The 18,705-nt window shown below is 39.9% G+C and overlaps 1 protein-coding gene across 2 annotated transcripts in view; it reads right to left on the reverse strand.

The window, feature by feature from the left end:
- The window catches only part of GSK3B (glycogen synthase kinase 3 beta), a 141,510-nt gene that overhangs the window by 57,671 nt on the left and 65,134 nt on the right, over window positions 1–18,705 (reverse strand). For both annotated transcript variants that reach the window (XM_053971132.1, XM_053971133.1), the window contains exon 3: window positions 4,514–4,597. In XM_053971132.1, coding sequence (XP_053827107.1) covers window positions 4,514–4,597 — 84 coding nt within the window. The remainder of the gene's footprint in view (window positions 1–4,513; window positions 4,598–18,705) is intronic.

Below are 18,705 nucleotides of genomic sequence, written 5' to 3' on the forward strand. Positions count from 1 at the left end.
GCCATCCAATACTGGGAAGATGAGAGCAGGAGCTAGAACTGGCAGAGGAATGACTCAAGAACAGAAGAATGACCAACCAGATGTACTGGATGGCTCACTGGCCATCCGTATTTCATCCATATTTCTCTCTAGAGAGAAATCTCTGAGCTGCCTATTTTCACTGCATGCACTTCCCACTCTAAGGATCTAGCCACTGCTGCCTACTCCGCTCTTGTGAAGCCCTACCACAGGCAGGCAAAACTGCTATTTCTAATAACAAAATCTACTCAAAATCAGAGACTGCTCCTAACTACAATGAAGGAAATTCCCAGCCTGTTGCGAACCCTAACAGCAGTAACTGATAATCATTATATGATGACTGATGCCCTTTCTGAAATGAGCTTGGCAGGCCTCAGGCAAGGACTACAGAGATACCAACATCACAAAACTCCTCATAATTGGCATTAATTGCTTTTTTGTTGACAACACACAAGATCTGCCAGGGACTGAATGAATGGTAGTTACTAAATTCATCTCCAGTGATGGCCCTTTAGCACATTATTAGGCTGGTGCAAAACATTTGCATAGACTGTCAATACAAAATTGGGCTCAAGGCTCACTTAATTGCCCTTTTTATGCAGTAACTTTTTTTTTTTTTAAGTTCAATTAGGAAACCAAATGGTTCCCATTTTAACAGGAACAGAATGGATAATTCTTACATAAAGACTCATCTGAACACTCCTGCAAGAAATAATGGTGATGTTCATGCCTCTCTGAAGGTGGAGAACATAATAGGGATACAATTTGCAAATCAGACAATTGCCCCTTTCTTCCAAACTTCTTCATTGCTGTTTAATCCATTAGCTGACAAAGCCCGCCAGGTAGTGCACAGAAGCTTATAGATGCAGCTCAGCATGTATCTCCTGCATGTTTATTTTAAACTTTATACTAAGTCCATGGGAGTAAATTTCCATCCTGAATCTTCATGGACTTTTGGCTACATGCCCTTATAGCTAAGGCTAAATAAGACCTGACATCAATTAAAGCAAGCAGAAGGGCCAGCTCAACCTCCAGAAAAGTGTCAGCATATTGCCTGTTTGTGATCTCTCTCTGCTTCCATTTTTGCTCTGACTCCTCTGAATACTAAGCCACCTTAAGGAGGAAAAACTAAAGGACACAACTGCAGGTGCAATTACTCAACAAAAATTGTATTTACTTTTACTTTGATTTGATGCAGAAATAAATCCCTTCAGTAACTTTTCATCCTCTTTTGGACAAAGGTATGGATCAATCAGTCTATTCAACACTCTGAAGTATCCATACGAGAAAAACTGACAGTTATGAAATGCCACAAAGATCTAACCAGAAATAGAGAGGGATAAAAAAGGTGGAATTAGGAACTCATTTCAGGTTTTACACAGCTGAGTAATTTTACTTGACAGCCACTGATTTAAGAAGTTAGGTCATTCTGTAAAACATCAGGGAATACTCTTAGCAAAGGAATCAGAGGAATTATTTGCCCTGCCTGGGAACATGGCTTGAAAGGTTCTCCGCAGAATTAGGCTAGAAAGGACGGGTGGCAAGACCATCCCCACTGCAAAAGTAAATCAAGACCTACATTTCTGTATCATGCTACATGCAAAGCAGTTCCTGAAATTAAGGAAATGTAGAAAAAATTAACCTTGAAATATATGCCTTCCTAATACTGTCTGATCTGCAGTGGAAAGCTGACAGGCAAACCAGGCATCTTGTTCAAGATCTTATCCTAAGGCATAATACCAAAGCTATCAAACAGTGGAGCTGGCTAATCCTAAAATCTTGCTCATTTTCTCTAAGAATTACCTAGAAAACTACAAATCACAGAAATACAGCATGGAAAAGTCTTGTGGCTACTTTCAGAAGAAGAATCTTTCATACACCATTCAACCCATTATTTGGTTGTATTTTCTCTCCCTCTGGCTCATTCCACCAGATATAATTACACATTTTAGATTACTGAAAAGCACATTACAGCTATGAAAGTCAGTGCCCTGTTATCAGATATCTCATACAGCCTCAAAAGAAGAAAAAATCAGAATCTACTCTGACAAATTCATTAAGAAAGAGGCTTTTGAAAAAGCTGGGTTATCCAACAGGTCTGACAAATGTCTGTAAACTTTCAAAAAGATTGAATTGAGGAGGAAATAGCTTATAGAAGCAAGTTGAATGCCAAGCCTGTCAACTGTCATCTTAATATAAATTATGTACCTTCTTTGAGCTCTTTTAGACTAGAAATTATTAGTCAAACATAATTAATACTTAGTACTCAGAACAACTTTTTATATCTATATATACACACATAAAGGTATAAATATGTATGTATATATATACACACACACACTTTGCTACATAAAGGCAATATAAGTCCAAAGATGCTCAGACAAGAGGGAGTCACCCAACCACATAAAAGAAAGGAGAAGAAATCAGTCAAAGCCGTGTTTGATACACGATTTTCATGCAGCTATGGCTTGATGGCTTTTGTCAAAAGAAGGAAAGAAGTTTAAGCAAATGGGTGACATAAAAAGGAGAGTTCATCACAAGAAAAAAGAAAAGATAGGGAGCTCAAACCCTTCAACCAGCTCCACACAGCCTGCAGAAACAGCTAATGGAGAGCTCCAAATCTCTACAAACTAGTGCTACAACTTGGACACAGCTAAGGAATGGTCTTACTAGCAAGTGGGTTTTAGACTTGTTTTTCTATTTCATACTATTCCAGTTTTCCAATCAAGAATCAAACCTCCTGTTTTGCTAGAATGAAGCCAGTTTTAAGGTTTCCCAGTGTCTAAAAATACCCAACAATTGAAATTATCTAAAGTGATTGTTAGGCACATGGCTCTCAAAGAGTGCCAGTCTGACTAGATATGGAAAAATCCTGAGGTATCTCTAAATCAAGACAGATTCAAGCTTCTTGGAGACTGGAAAACCCCCCCACCAAAAAAAAACAACCAAAAAAAACCCCAATCCAACAAAACAAAACCAACAAAAACAAAAAAGCGAACAAAACCCCACAAAACAAACAAAAAATCAACCAACCAACCAAAAAAACCTCAAACCCATCCAGAAAGAGAAGTCTCTGGGCTTAGGGATGCTGGTGTCAAGCACCAGGGAAGAAGGGAGAAGTCCAAGCAACATGAACAGATGGAGTAAACACAGTGGCAAGCAAATCGTTATGCAAAAGAATGCTTGATATATAAGTATCAAAATTTAATTAATGAGATCAGCAGTAAAAGAGTTACCTCTGAGAATTTCCCATCGCTACCAGACTTAATTATCACAAACACAGATTAATGGCAGAGGATCATCAAGTTCTTCACAAAGACTGTCAGCAATTGCAAGCCCAACTCATCACTACACCACCACATTTTCTGCTATATAATTCTTGGATTTTTATATTACTCTTCCCATTGGACTTGCCTTCAATAATCAGTTAATATAAACCTGTGGGGACATACCATCTATGTCTGCAACTGCTTCCTAAACATCTTTCCTGGTTACCAGATAGGACATTACACTTTCTCCTTCTCCACCCCACAGACAGTTTGATTATGAGAGAAATATGAAGGAAAAGATGCTATTGCTTCTCCAAACTGACAAAAGCATGACAAGAAATGTTTTCCTTCCTTCCCACATCAACTTGAGAACAGCAACTGTCTTCTGTCTAGAGCTTTTCCCAAACAGCAGACATACTCCAGCCCCTTTCCTCCTAGCAGAGTACCAGTCTACTACAAGGCAAGAACAGCAACCTATTACACCCCGTAGTCCATGGAGGAAAACCTGTGGCAAGCTGCTGTGCTAACACTCAGCTTGTGTTTGCTACAGCTTCTTCTGCAGGTGTTTCCTGAGAGCTGCAAGAATGGGCAGGAGTCACGCACACCATCACACAGTTATCTCCACATGCTGCCACCTACACGGAAATACTTGCAAGCCAATTATGTGGCATTTTGTATTGAACTGCAAGAGACCTTGCAACCTGAACTGCAGCATTACACTGCTGATGTTCTGCTGGGTGTGTGCTGGCCTCAGGCACTGCTTCCCATTTGTCCTCTTTTGCAACAGGGCAGCAGTGGAAATCTCAAAGGCACAGAGCAGAAGCATGAAGACCAAGGAGAAGAAAGTAACGTGAAAGAAAACTTCTCAGTGAAGCATAAAGATTCATTGGCCATGGATAGAGACATTTTTAAAAGCTACATTAGTGCTGCCAAAAATCAGCCATGAGGAGTTGAAGCAGCAGAATGGAAATTCCAGCCTCAAGCTCAACTTCATTTAAAGATTTCCAAAAGAGTTTTTCTCAAGTCACCGTTACACAAAAGCTCCTGAGATAGTGATCTGAGCAGTTTTAACACTCCACTGTTTGCAGGAGGCTTTTGAAAGCCCTTAGATAAGGCAGTTAGTAGTAAATGTCTGGTATCTTCACATTTCTGTCTCCAGACATTCAGACAGTCCAGATATACCCCAGACAGTTACCAGGACACATTCCTTTGTTTTTCATTCTTACCTTCTCTCCACTAGAGTAGAAGAAATAACGCAATCGGACAATGTTACAATGATCCAACTTTCTCATAATCTGGAGCTCTCTGTTCTGAAACAAGAGAAAAGCAAACAATTAGAAAAACTTTCTGTGGAAAAGGTAAGGTACCATTGTGAACACTTTACCATACAGATACATTAGTTGACAAACTAAAGAACAGCTAAGTTGGAAAGGCAACAGCTTTCACATGTTTATTAGTATTTATTGCAATTGCTTTGTTATTGAGAATATTGCCAACTTTGACTACATTTTCTCTTTAAAATAAACATCCACAAATCCACCAAGTAATTCAAGAATTACCTATTTGCATTACCAAAGGGTCAGTGGTAAAAGACAAGAAGACATTAACTTTTCATTTTTATTTTCTGATCTTATAATAATACAATATATCAACCAGAGGGACAGGAAGCCTAACACATTTGAATACTATAAAAATAATGCAAACATTGTGAAAGCAAACAACATTTCCACCCACATGCCCACGATTCTCTACAGTGCAAGAGAGGTTTGTAACAGAAGATCTTTTTCTCTACCATTCTTTTTGCAATACCAACATAAAGCACCTGAAATTGATTAGGTAACTCAATTTCCACTTTTGTTCAACCAAGGTTAAACCAGTTTAGACAGACAGAATAATAGCATTATTTTCCCATTTTATATCAACCTGAAAAAGCTGTTAAAATAAAATCAGTCCATCACATGCATGACAAACTGGGAACTTTACTGCAATATCTGTTGCATAAATGACGCCTGAACAAATGAAGGATCTTACAGCCTAGCAGGTAAAAACAAATGAAGTTTTGAAATACAGGTGGGAGTAAAAACAAGCAAGTAAAATTAGCACAGCTATGTTTGTCATACTTCATTCCACAGCTGTTGCTACAATACTGCTTTCCTCTAGTCACATTTACACGTCGCTGTTTTTCCTTTCTCAATTAATATGCAATCTGCAGTTACAAAAATAGAGGGTATTCCACTTTTTACTTTGATCATGGGATTGCTAATCATATATCCTAAAAGAGCAAAACTAATACACTAGACTAATTCACTGTTCTTTACTAGCATCATTAACTCTGGCCAAGTTCAGGAATATTTGGGAACAGAACTCTTTAGCCACTATACATTTTCACACTTAAATGCACAAAGCTAACACCCACTTTGTGCAGTGCTGCTGTCAAAACAATGATTTCAGAGTCTGTGTTATCAGAGGGTCACATACGGTTTCTGTCACTACAATTATTAAGGAACTCCACAAGAACCATTCAGATCTTCTACTGTGAACATGGCTACAAACTCTACTTTTAATTCCTCTAAGCCATGTAGCATTAGAAAAAAAAAGAGGTGCTACATAAGATGGAGTACCATTAATCCTATCAACCCTGCCACCCTTCGACTGAAAAATACTTCAGTATTAGCCAGCTCTGTACAAACATGAGTGCCATCTCACACAGTTATCAGCTGGCAATTACCCAGCCACTGGTTAGGGAGAAGGTCCCTCCCTGAGCCTGCCTGGCCTCTGAACAGATTAAAGCTGAAGACCATTCAATACATACCAAGACAGGCCTATTTGATATTGCAAGATAAAGAGAGAAAGTAAGAGAAAGCAAGGAGAGATCTGTGAGGCTTTCATGTAGCTCCTGAAATCTTATGGTGTGAATTTATGAAAAAGGAATACAGGCTTCACCATATAACCTCATCAATATGCCTCACATCTCAGAGAATAAAGCATTCTCCTGGTAGGAACAGGAGCTCACATATTCTCCCCCTTACTCATTCTTTATTAAATCCAATTTTTAAAAAAAGTCAATTTTGGGAGTCATGGATGGGCTTCCTATGCTGCATAGCACAATTCGAACTACAGATCAACAGAATCCCCTCCTATTGTCTTGTCCAAACCACTGCTGGCCATGGGGTATCTCCCTGGACCTTACAACATGGGGTAGATTTCAATTAATGAGTGAAAGAAGGGATGGGTCTAGATCCCACTGGTTACAGAATCACCAATTATGACAGAAAATTATTTTCTCCTGTTGCCTTTTACAGCATTTTACTATAGGATTAAACTTAACACTGCAGGTTCTAGCACTTCAACCAAATTCCACTAGCACTTCATAGCCAACATACAGCAAGCTATTTCATCTTCTCTTTCTCCTACTGACTGTGAGATGGGAATAATACTTTTTATCTCATGGATTTACTGGAAGACACATGAATATGCTAAGCATTAATGTGCAAATATTATTTTGGTAGTATCTCTACTAGCTTCTTAAAATACTCGTACATACTCTAAGTCAGGTTATTGCTTCATGTTCTTTAGATAGTGTGTACGTGCTGATTGGATGCATTGGAAAAAAGAAATCAGCAGAAGTTATTCTAATGCTAGGCTGAAGTTATATTTATACTCTGGTATCTCACCCTAGCACAAGCACAGTTTCTGCCTACTGTGATGCCTTCCACATTGATCCATCTCCTTCGGCTCTCATCCTGACCATCTGCTGCAGCTGCACAAAGAGTGTTTCAAGAGGTGCTAATATCAGGGATAAGTCATAAACCAGTTACACAGTAACCTATATCTTGCATCCTGTGACTAGGCAGAAGGAAACATATCTAAACTGCAATCTTAGCCAAATAGTCACCTCAGCTATCTTAAAACCAAACTGATTTCTAATCACCACTCCCTGGTGGAGTTAAAACTGGAAATACTTGAATAATTGCAAAGCTCAAATTGGATATGGCAGGGAACTGATGTTCATGTTCAAGAATTTTTTTTTCCTCAGATGAATACTTCAAGTCGTCTCATTTTACCATATACTTTCCTGTATACATCTTAAATAAGTAACAACCTTTTCACATTATGATGTGGGCTATTAAATACCAGCGCAGAATTGCTTGGAGAGGAAGGGGAAGTATCAGATTATAACCAGGGAACCTTTAGTGAAATTAACAGTGACAGATGTCATGTACCAAGTGCAAGAGACAAAAATGCATGTCTAAAGATAATGCAACTAAAATAATTTCAAAACATGCTGATGAGAAAGGCTGACAGTGCACATTCAAAATACAGGGTAGATGAAAACCTAAGGCTCATGCTTATCCTTAACTCATCATTTTTGTCTTCCAAGAAACACAGATGCGAGGTCAAAGACTCAAAAAGGAGGAAGTTGTTATACTTCCCTGTTCTCCCACCCATTCAACATGAAGGAATGGGCTGAGTTTTCTAACTGAACGAGTGTACCAGGCCTGGTAAGCACTGTAGAAAGCAACACCCTTCAGCACCAGCCCTGCCACAGGAGAGGACCCAGCAGACATCTGTTGCCAGCAAAACGTGCTGCTGCAGCACATGTTCCTTTGAGGAGCCGCAAACCAACGGGACTATGAACGGACTACTCAGCAAATTTTCTGCAGTTCGATTTCCTTATCTAAAATAAATTTCTTTATCCAGAAGGCAAAGGCTGCTGATGCAGACTGCTCTATGATCAGTGTATTTAAGCTCTTCACTAACTAATGAGACAAATGCCATGTGACAAAACCCTGTTCATCACTTATGAAGACAACTTTCCTAGACCAGACTGCCTCTTATCTGTTCATTATATTGAAGAAAACTGGTTGCTCATCAAGGTTAAAGATTTGGTTAAAGATTGCCAAGACATCAGATTTATAAGTTCAAAGCACAGCCACTGAAGTTCATGCATGAAGATTCATGCCTTCTATCTGAAGCTACATTCCCAATCCCTCAGAGCTGTGCTAATGCTGCATGTGATATGATACCACCAAAGCAATTGGTATCACATCATTTCTGCCTGTATTACTACTGTAATCTGCTATTACAGACCAGGATAACCATCACTCCCTGCCACATACAGTCCCTTTCCTCCCCATTGAGGGATTTCCAGAGCTAAACCAGTTTGCATTCATCACTCTTAGTCTGATCCTTTCCCTTCTCCCTGTCTCACACCCTCCCCAACCCCTTCTCCCTCTCCTTCTTACAGCAGGGTAAAATGACTGGCTCATCAGAGATGAGGTTTTATGGACTTGCAAGTTCCTGAATTGCACTAGAGAAAACGATGGTGAAAGATTGTACAGCTCACTTTAGCATGATGTTGCCAATATACACCCAATGAAGTGGAGAAATATAACTTGGATCCAGTTCAGAAGAGAATGCCTCAGTTTCCTTAGCTGAAGGGCATGCTGGGTTTTGATTTTTTTACTTTTGAATCACCTTTTTAAAGTCTCAGCAAGGTTCTTTGAGGACTATTTTCAGTGCAGATGAAATGGGAGAAATTAGGAATTTATATTTTTGCTTTCTGTCACACCAAAGACATGATCTGGTTATTTTAAACAGATGAAATTATGTATGTCTTGAACTGTTAGAGAAGATATCTTTTAGATGAAAAGGCAGGATAAGCTGTAAGTAAAGAATTCTTTACTAATAAGTAAAGAAGGTACTTTAACAAGTACCTTCAGCATCAGACTTCTTGATTAAATCAAGTAAGAACAGCAACAAAAGTTAATGCTTATTTTTGCACTTTTTAAAGTAATTGTTGTTATTCTTGGTGTAATACCTTCAAATGTTGAAGCTCAATACCTTGTGTTCTTCTATCAGGATGAAAAAACAGAATATAGAGCATAACTGCATGAACTGTAGCATTACAAATGGACAGAAGTGGCACGGGTAGATCCAAATTTCTCAGTATACACACTATTCCTGCTCTTGTATGTGTCATGATTATTCTTTCCTCCTTTTCTCTGCTTTCACCCTAATCTTCTCCATTTTTCCACATTTCTTATCCTTCATAAAGGTCTTCCCACAATGAGGAGCATGAAGAGAAAGCCATGGGCAAACTGGGGAAGAAACCAGCTTCCAGCAGGAGGCACGAAGACAACGATGAGCCAGCAGGGCTTGCTTCTTTCCACTTCTACAGCCAGAATGACTCATCACATCCACTCACCTTCACCTGCTGCACTGCTGAGCCTGCCCTGAGAACAAGCTCAGGCCAAAACCTTGAGAGATTTGAAGCATTTTTCATCCAGCAGCAAAAAACCTCTTTATTCTGACTCTCTCCCACCACAAGAAAAAGGCTAGACTCCAAGCAAAGGGAAGCAGACACATGTTGAGAGGATTTTCAGTGTGATCCTAGCCAACTACGCTTGATGCCTTGCAGAAACAGCTTCTTGCACAACAACAAAGCCATCCTTACTAAACTAAGCTTTGCAAAACTTAACTAAACAAAAACACTCAAGACCACAGAGGACATAATTGAAATAGCACCTTGCAGGTTACCAAGGGGTAGTGGGATCAGAAACCCCAGTGTATTTAGCACCTTTTCACTAATATTGTTATTAAAGCTCCCATCCTAGTATATGTGGTTTGTCCTAAGCTTAGTAGTCAGTCCACAAAATAAAAGCTGTACCACATCTTCTCTAAAACCTCCTGAAGTTGCCTGACCCATTCCTCCAAAGACAGATTTCAAACTCCATCAATCATCAATCACAAAAATGCTTTTAACACTGTCCTGCTGTCAGTGCAAGTATTACAGAAACTACTCTCACAGAACTGACTTTACTAGATAGATGATAATTCAGGCATTTTACAGAATAAAGGCCAATTCCTACATCCATCTTGCCCCAATATATCACAAATACATCAGTGCTTAGAGGCAAAAGGAGTGCAAAAGGGGATTAACTACAGAAGCCTGGGCTGGGAATCTGTCCATGCTGGTCATCAATAGCTACCCACCCATGTTAAGTCCATTTTTTAGGCAAGCAATTTAATGCAGAGATAAATGTCAACAGGGATCATAGTCTCCCTCATTTATATTTGAGGTGTGGATTAGGACAAAGCCTCAGTCTCCCCCTCCTGTCAGTCACGGCATATTTACAGCACCAGCAGATCTAATTTGGGGTGGTCTCCATTTTTAGCACACCTGTTAGTCTCAAACTCACGCAATCATGACCTTTAATCCAAAAATAGTGGACAATGCCAACAAATACTATCTATTAAATATCTGTATCTGCATCTATGACATACCATATGTTGTAATGCCACAACACCCACCACTCAGTTCCTGCTGTCCCATCAATGACTGTTAAATACTTGGGAGCCAGCAGGTCAGAAAGTCCACATACCCTGCCCTGCTGCAACCTCTACCAATGTGTAACATGTGCACAGAAGCAGTTTTGAAGGTTACCAATTGTAGAAACACTTGAAATTTATAACCCAAAAAGTCCCAGAAACATAGATCAAACACTAATTTATATATTGCTGATGTTCTCAGATTCCCTAAGGAAAACAAAAAACAAAGAAACTAAAAAAAATCAAAACCAAACAAAAAATTGGTGATAGCCATCAGCAGTTTACAGTTCAAATATAGAATTGCTGCTTTAAATACCCTCACCCTCCACCCCTTCCTTATATCTCTTCCTGTTTGCCATTCACAGGAATCCCAAAGGGAAAACCCAGAGGTGAAGTACCTATATAACATGAGAATAATGAGTGCATGTGCACCGTGCCACGCAAGGGACATGAGCAGAGGAAGCTGCCAGGGGGTCCAAGATACAAAATGCTTGTGTACGCTCTTGCGTGCAACTCGGCGCATTGTGGCTGCATCATGCTCTGTTTTGCTACATAACCAGAAGGAAACAAAGGCTCCAAACCCAGCTACATTTTCCTATAAAGACCCACAACGCTGCTGCACTTTTTGCTGTTTTTCGTCTGTAAAAATCTGATAATTAAGATCCCGAAGCAGCAAATGATAGAGGCACACAGCACGGCTGCACCAAAAGTGTTCCTGATACGCTGGCCTGCAACACCCAGAACGAATCACAGGCACAAAACGCTTGTGTCAGCTGTATTCTGTCCAAAATTTATTACTGAGCACAGCGACCTTCAGCCTTGGCATGGCTACAGAGCAGGGCAAAAAGTGTCAGCTCTGAATGCAGCAGCAGCAGGCAGGACCTGCCTGAAGAAGCCAGTAGGCAGAGTTTGCTGGGCTGGAGCCAGACCAGGGCAAGTTGAAGGCACAGGGTTCAGGCAAGCATAGGTGGGGCCACCAGCACACTCCCAACCTGCAAACCCATGATTATTAACAGCTTGGCTGAAATTTAAGAGCGGGCAGGGGCTGCAGGAGTCAAAAATATGCTTTCAACTAACGATCTAGAATAATGAGTGAAACAAAATGTCACACAGCTACCACAAAGGTGGGCCAGATTTCATTAGCCCCTTCAGAACTAGACAGATTTGAACCACAACCATGCAGTAATGAGTGAGCTGACAGGCATACTGGATGAAAATCTGAGCTACTAACACACACCTTGTTTTCACCCTACTAATTCCTTCTATTCTATTACTGCTCCAAATAAACTCAGGCATTACATCCCTTCTCAGGAAGAGACCACATGCTCTCCAGTTCTTAACTCTTCCCCTAGACAGTCAGTGATGGCAAGTGCCGCATTATGTCATCACCAGGCTGCTCTTTCCAACACAGAACACAGTCCTTAAGCAGACAACTTGATCTTCATACAGCTATTACACATAGTTTCCTATAACTGGAAACAGAAATGGCTTATTTGTGTTCTTAAGAGATAAAACAAGCTTTGATCTCTCCTGGGGGAACAGAAGAAAAAAAATCTGACTTTTCATTCATTTTCTTCCTGTATCTCAGCAGTTAATTGAACAGTGAAGATGAAGACAAATTCATTAGCTCACTCTTGCCTCTTTGAATGGAAGTGGACTTTAAGAGCCTCTCAGTGACTTAAATACCATCTCTAAATTCCTTCCAGCTTTGGAAGCTTGAGACTAAACTCGGAAGACAAACTTATTTCCAGCATCACATCACTTCTAGACCACCATCTGGAATTTACTACATTTTTAAGTGGTTGTTTTAAATACTCTGACCTGATGAACAGCTCAGTTCTACACTTCTATTCTACAGCATCTGCTGTGCTCTGCCAGCAGCAGGTCCAGATGCAGGAGGAATTGCAGTATACCCAAGACAGAAGTTGAAACTCAGAGAGATTGCTCAAGTCCATTATAAGATTGAAATAAAGTGCAGTAGAAGAAGAACTGAAAGGAAAAGTATTTTGTAAAAGGCAGCCCTATGCTTTCAGAGATAATAATAGCCATTCTTTTTCAGTGGAAGCACAGAGGATCTCTGTTAAAACACTCTTACAGTAAAAATCCTTTTTCTCGCAAAGAAATAGCAGTCAGATTTTTCCTCATGTTTTGATTTTTAACTCTTTAACTAAGAAGAAAGAAAGTATAAAAATGCGTTTAACATCAGTCCTCAGGGAGTCTGCAACATCCATAGAACCTTACACCTGCAATCGTAACCAGAACAGGTTGCAATTAATCTACTAATCAAATAAGTTCCAATCTCCCACGGGCATAAGACATTTGCTGGGTTGCTAATCACTATGTTATTAAACATTAATGAAATGTTTTATTACTCTTGGCCTTCTCTTATTACATATAATGTAGCAGATGTTTCATGCAAACAGATTCCAAAGGACTTGCAAAACAAAAATAATTTCTCCTCACCAACAAAAAAAAATTTATTTATTTAGGGAGCGGGTAAGTACTGCTTCCAATGTTTATTTTACCTTTGTCTCAGGCCTATTGCTACATGACATGAAAAAGCCTGATGTTAAAAGTCATGTGGGGCTTTTATTTCAATCTAAATGACTCCCTCAGACCTGAGACACAAGGTTCAAATTAGAAGACACAAAAAAATGGAAATAATGGGTGGAGACTGAGCAGGGAGTAAAGGGAGAGTGGAACTAGCAAGTGGAATTAGCCTGCAGATGATTATTTGCCAAGCAGAATTAAATTTTCAAGAAGTACAATTTCTTAATAATGAGATCCCAAATAGCTAAGCTTTTAAAAGCATAAGCATCCCCTGCTGAATTCAGAGGTTGGGCAGCTCCTCCTCTAGGGCTGGGGGAATGGGAGAGGAAATTGGCCCAATTCCAGCAGTGAAGTTAAAATTGGAACTTACACTCCTTACCTTGTGCACATACACAATAAGCTATTCTCCCCAAATCCATGTTGGGTTCCCCACCCCCTGGTTTGCTAAGTTTGTCATGGGCAGATAACAAAATTTATTAACTACTGCTGTAACTAAGAAAACTACCACATGTGAATACCAGATCTAAGCTAAAGCTAAAATAATAAATACCCTACCAAATTTCAGGTGATAGCCTGACATATAAGAATGTTTCAGCATTCCTTCATAGTTTTATATATAAAACCAATTCAAGCTTCCCCAAATAAATATCTTCATATTAAAAGGCAACAGCACATTCTTCCCAGAGCTGCAGGATAATTTCACCACTTGATGGTTGCTAGATACAAACAACTTATCATACACTTGGAAAGGGAAAGCCAGCTATGTCAAAGTCCAAATTTACTATAAGCTGTTGAAGAATTAGTGTTCCAAGTTTGAGAAAACAGGTTATCAGACTTCACGCTTGAGGGTTTTTTCCCTAGTCAGCTTTAGAGCTTTTCAAACATTGTCCCATTTTTCAAGAAATCATTTCCTTCGGCAAAAGGGTGTCACAGCACTAAAATGAAAAGATTAGGAAATCTTCACATTCACTTCTAGCCTAAATTGCCCCAAAAGCAAAAGTACAGAGTAAAGCAAGTTTTAGTAACTATTTGCATAACAAGGTGTGTTTTTTAATGACATATTTAAAAGCAGAGACACAGCACTATGATTAGATTCACAACTTAGTCACACTGAAAAGGAATAGAGATCTCAAAAAAAAAGAAAGGTGCAGAAAGAAATTATTTCATATATCAGGTGAACACCATGAATTTAAAGTGGCACACTTTTAGCAAATTTCAAAAAGCTACAAAACCACCTCATGGGCTTCCAGTTTCAGAGTTTTCTCAAGCACCACGTCCAGCTGAACCAATACAGGGCAGGGGCAACCTAATTACCACGAAGCCCGGTCCTCCTTCACCCAGTATGTGCAAAAATCATAGAATCACAGAATGGTCTGGGTCAGCAGGGACTTTTGAGGTCACCTAGGTCCAACCTCTAATGGGCAGGGACATCTGCCATTAGACCAAGTTGCTCAGAGCCCCATCCAACCCAGCCTTGGACATTCCCAGGAATGAGGCATCCAGTTTCTTTGGGCAGCCTGTTCAAGTATCTAACTTGCACAATGAAGAATTTCATTTTAACATGTAAAATAAACCTAACCTCTTTCTGTTTAAATCCATTACCCCTTGTCCTATCATACATGCCCTTGTAAGAAGTCCCTCTCCAGACCTATTATAATAGATCTTATGTAAGCAAGACCTCCTTCAGGTGCTCGTAAGCTGCTCTAGGATCTCCCTGGAGCCTTCTCCAGGCTGAACAGCCCCAATTCTCTCAGCCTGTTGTCAAAGGAGAGCTGGTAGCTTTGTGAGCATCCTGACTTCCATCTTGCTTCCAGAATAAAATGAGAACTTGCACATAACCCTCTAGCAAGTAAATGGAAGAGAACTGCCGAAAACAGGAGACTGAGGGAGCAAGCATGACTTGGTCAGACCAATCATCTTGGCATGACCTTATCCAAAGGTTTGTCAGCAGCCATCATGAGATGCTTCCAAGGAAGTTCCTAGTCATCTGGAACCCTAAAACCTGAAGACATGGACATTTAACTTCTCTTTACTGAACCTGTAAATTGTTTCCAAAAATGCAACTGTAGAAGAAGATAAGAGCCTCAATGCAAGTCAATCACAAATTATGTCAGAAATTGTTTCCTACACCACCTACCACCCTTTCAATGGACTATGCATTCTTTTGTATTTCACACATAGTGCTAGACAGGATTCTCATAAGCTAATTCATTAAGACATCCACTGTTAATAATAATGCAAGTGTCAAAACCTTCACTGACTTTGCCAAATATTTCCCACTACATCATCTTATTTGCACTGTTTAAGAATATCTCCCACTACACACATCATGCAAAACAGATATGCTGTGGAAATGACCAGGAGTTGAATAATGACCCTGCCCCTCTACTCAGCTTCACTAAGGCCACACCTGGAGTGCTGTGAACAGTTCTGGGCTCCTCAGTCCAAGAGAGACATGAAGCTCCTGGAGTGGGTTTAGCAAAGGGCAACAAAATGATGAAGGTACTGGAGCAATGGAGGAATGGCTGAGGGGTCTGGGCCTGTTCAGCCTCAAGAAAAGAAGACTGAGAGGGGACCTCATCAGTGTAATTATCTGAAGGGAGGGTATCAAGAGGATGGAGCCAGGCTTTTCTTGGTGGTGCCAAACCATGAGACGAGAGACAATGAGTAGAAACTGATGCATAGGAAGTCCCACCTGAATATGAGGGAAGAACTTTACCGTGATGTTAACCATGCACTGGAACAGGTTGCCCAGAGAGGTTATGGAGTCTCCCTAACTGGAGATATTCAAGAATCATTTGGAAGCACTCCTATGCCATGTGGTCTGGAATGACACTGCTTGAGCAGGGATGCTGGAACTGATGGCCCACTGTGGTCCCTTACAACCTTGCCCATTTTGTGATTCTGTGAATTAATTTCCTTGCCCCATACCCAACCAGTGAAAATACATTTTTCACATTTTGTTGAAATCAAACTTTCTACAAAGGATGCTGAGACCCTTTTACATTCAAAATCACAACAGTATGAAATCATGAAGATTACTGTCTGCTGAGGATGTGATACTGCCTGCCTTGCTTATGTAAGCAAGACAGTATTGCTCCCTACACATTCTGCACACAAGGTTAGGTTAAAACAAGAGTCACTGTATCTTGTGCTCACTGTCTACTTACATTCAGGAAAATTCAGATAGATTTTAAAAGTGACTCAGTTAAAACTTTCTATATTGTTTAACTGGACAGCTGAATTCAGAAAGGTCTCAGACACATGCATTTCTCTTGAAAAGTTCATTATCTACTCAAGAAGTCAACTACAGCATTATCACCCACAAGCAGATCTATGCAGACAAGCCAGTAGGACAGCATGCCACAGCTCTGTGCTCCACCAGGAAGGGACTTTCTACTACCACCTGCACACGGCATTGTGCTTTTGGACTGTGTACAGGTTGTTTCCACTAGCAAGGAAGATTCTTTCCAAGAGATATTCATCAGTTTAAATCCAAACAAGAGTCCTTGCACTGTTTATCCTTCCTGCTAATTGATGGCCTTCATGCTGCCACAGAAACTGTTCAATGAATACACTGACTCTGTTATGCCTCCAACACTCCAGGCAACCCTCAACATGCCCTAGTTTTTCCTACATCTCATACTACTTTCTTGTCCTACTAGATCTGTTAGCCCTGCATGAAAAGCAGATAACCTTTATGCCTGTTATGCAGTTACAGAAACAGAGTCATTGCCTACCAGGAAATCCAGCATACTGCAAACCATATCTGCAAACCATGTCCTTTCTTGACCTTATGTTGACTTAATTAAAAAAGGGGGGGAAAAAAAGCACCAAGTTCTTTATTTGCTGTGGCTCTTCAAATGCTGACTCCAATCAACCTGTTGTGGTTCCCTGCACACTCGGAAATAACACTTCCATTCCCTATGTTCTCATACTCCTGTGCTTTTGCAGATATCTAAATGACAAGTAGATAGGATTAATAAATCCAGTATAATCAAGGAAGCTCCAGGTCTCACAGACAGGCAATTCTAGTACAGGTTACTATGATACATGACCAGAAGAATCTAACCTAGAAAGAATATAGAACTACTTTTTAAAAAACTACAGAGCTTCCAAATACCATTGCTTCACCTAAAGATTATTTTCTGTTGTTATAAGCTGTTACCAGCTTTAATTTTATAACTCAGAATTGCTCACTATTTACAAATTATGTTCAGCAGGGCACTACAAAGTAAGAAAGTATTATCCTCATTTTTAGGAATTCTTCAGAAAGCTGTACTCACCTTAGTTCTCCTGCTCTACATCCTGTTACGCCTGCCAGACTTCATCTGAAATGTGCTTACAAAGTTGCTCAGCATCAGAAAACAAAGCAAGTCCATCCATGTAAGATACTCAACTAAATCTTAATGTTCTCTAGCCCATGCACTACACTTTGGAGTAACAAACTGCTATGTCCTCGTTTCCACACCTGCACACTTACTACTAATTCCCATGGTAGTCAGCAACACATCTTTTGAAAGGTTCCTCTATTATTTAACAGCAAACCTGAATTTTCCACTAAAGTGGCCACAGGCAATGTCAACATCCACTAAGAAGTTTTACTCTAAAAAGAAAAAAATAAAAGAAAGGTAAAAACCCTCTTCTGTCCACTTGCAGCAAGAGCAGGGCAACCAGTGGACAGACAGCTCCGTGAGTAGTAGTCATGTCTCACTACAACACCCATATAAGTGGCAATGTCCCACTTTAGGGACTAAACAGCCTGCAACAAATTACTTCATTTATAATCAGTCAACATGCCTACAGTGTTAAACTCATCTGGTGTAAATGAGATGCCTCTGTTCCAGCCCAAAAAACTTGGTACAATCTTCATGACTCAATGTGCCTGCTGAGATTAAAGGAAGATGAATGCAAAAGGGCCTGCCAACTCATTCTGATAAGCAGATCCTTGGACAAATCTTTGAATGAAGAAAAAAAGAGGATGAATCTTTAAAAGACATCAAGTTATAGAGTCTGTCTGCATCACTTGATAAAGCTTAGGAAGGAAAACAAGGAGCTTTTTGTGACAAAGTGATTTTTGAAATTAAAAAAAAACCCTGAAATTAAATCCAGCTGTTGTTTTCCACATGCATTGTTATGCTTCAGTGATTCAGACTGGATGTTTGTATTTTGACTAGTTAGCTCAGGACCTAAGCAGTCTAATCACCATGGCTGGGGCTTTCAAAGGAACAGCACAAATGAAGATGTGAAATAAGCACCTTTGTTGGGCCTGTAACAATTAGACCTGGCTTCAAATCTTAGAAGAACTAGAGAATATAGATGTCTGTAGTCTGCTTATTTGCATCGTGACACATATAAGAGCGTCCATTACTCATCTCAGTTCACTGTACTAAGCACTACACAAACAAAAACCCACCCTGAAGAAAGCAGACTGCCTTCTCCTTAGTTTAAAGTCTGTAACATATATTTTAAAATATGATAAACATCACACCTTACATTTCACCTTAAAGAAGAGTGAGTCCTTTCTTTGCTCCTG

This window comes from Vidua macroura, chromosome 2 (assembly GCF_024509145.1).
Source record: "Vidua macroura isolate BioBank_ID:100142 chromosome 2, ASM2450914v1, whole genome shotgun sequence".
Classification (NCBI taxonomy): Eukaryota; Metazoa; Chordata; class Aves; order Passeriformes; family Viduidae; genus Vidua; species Vidua macroura.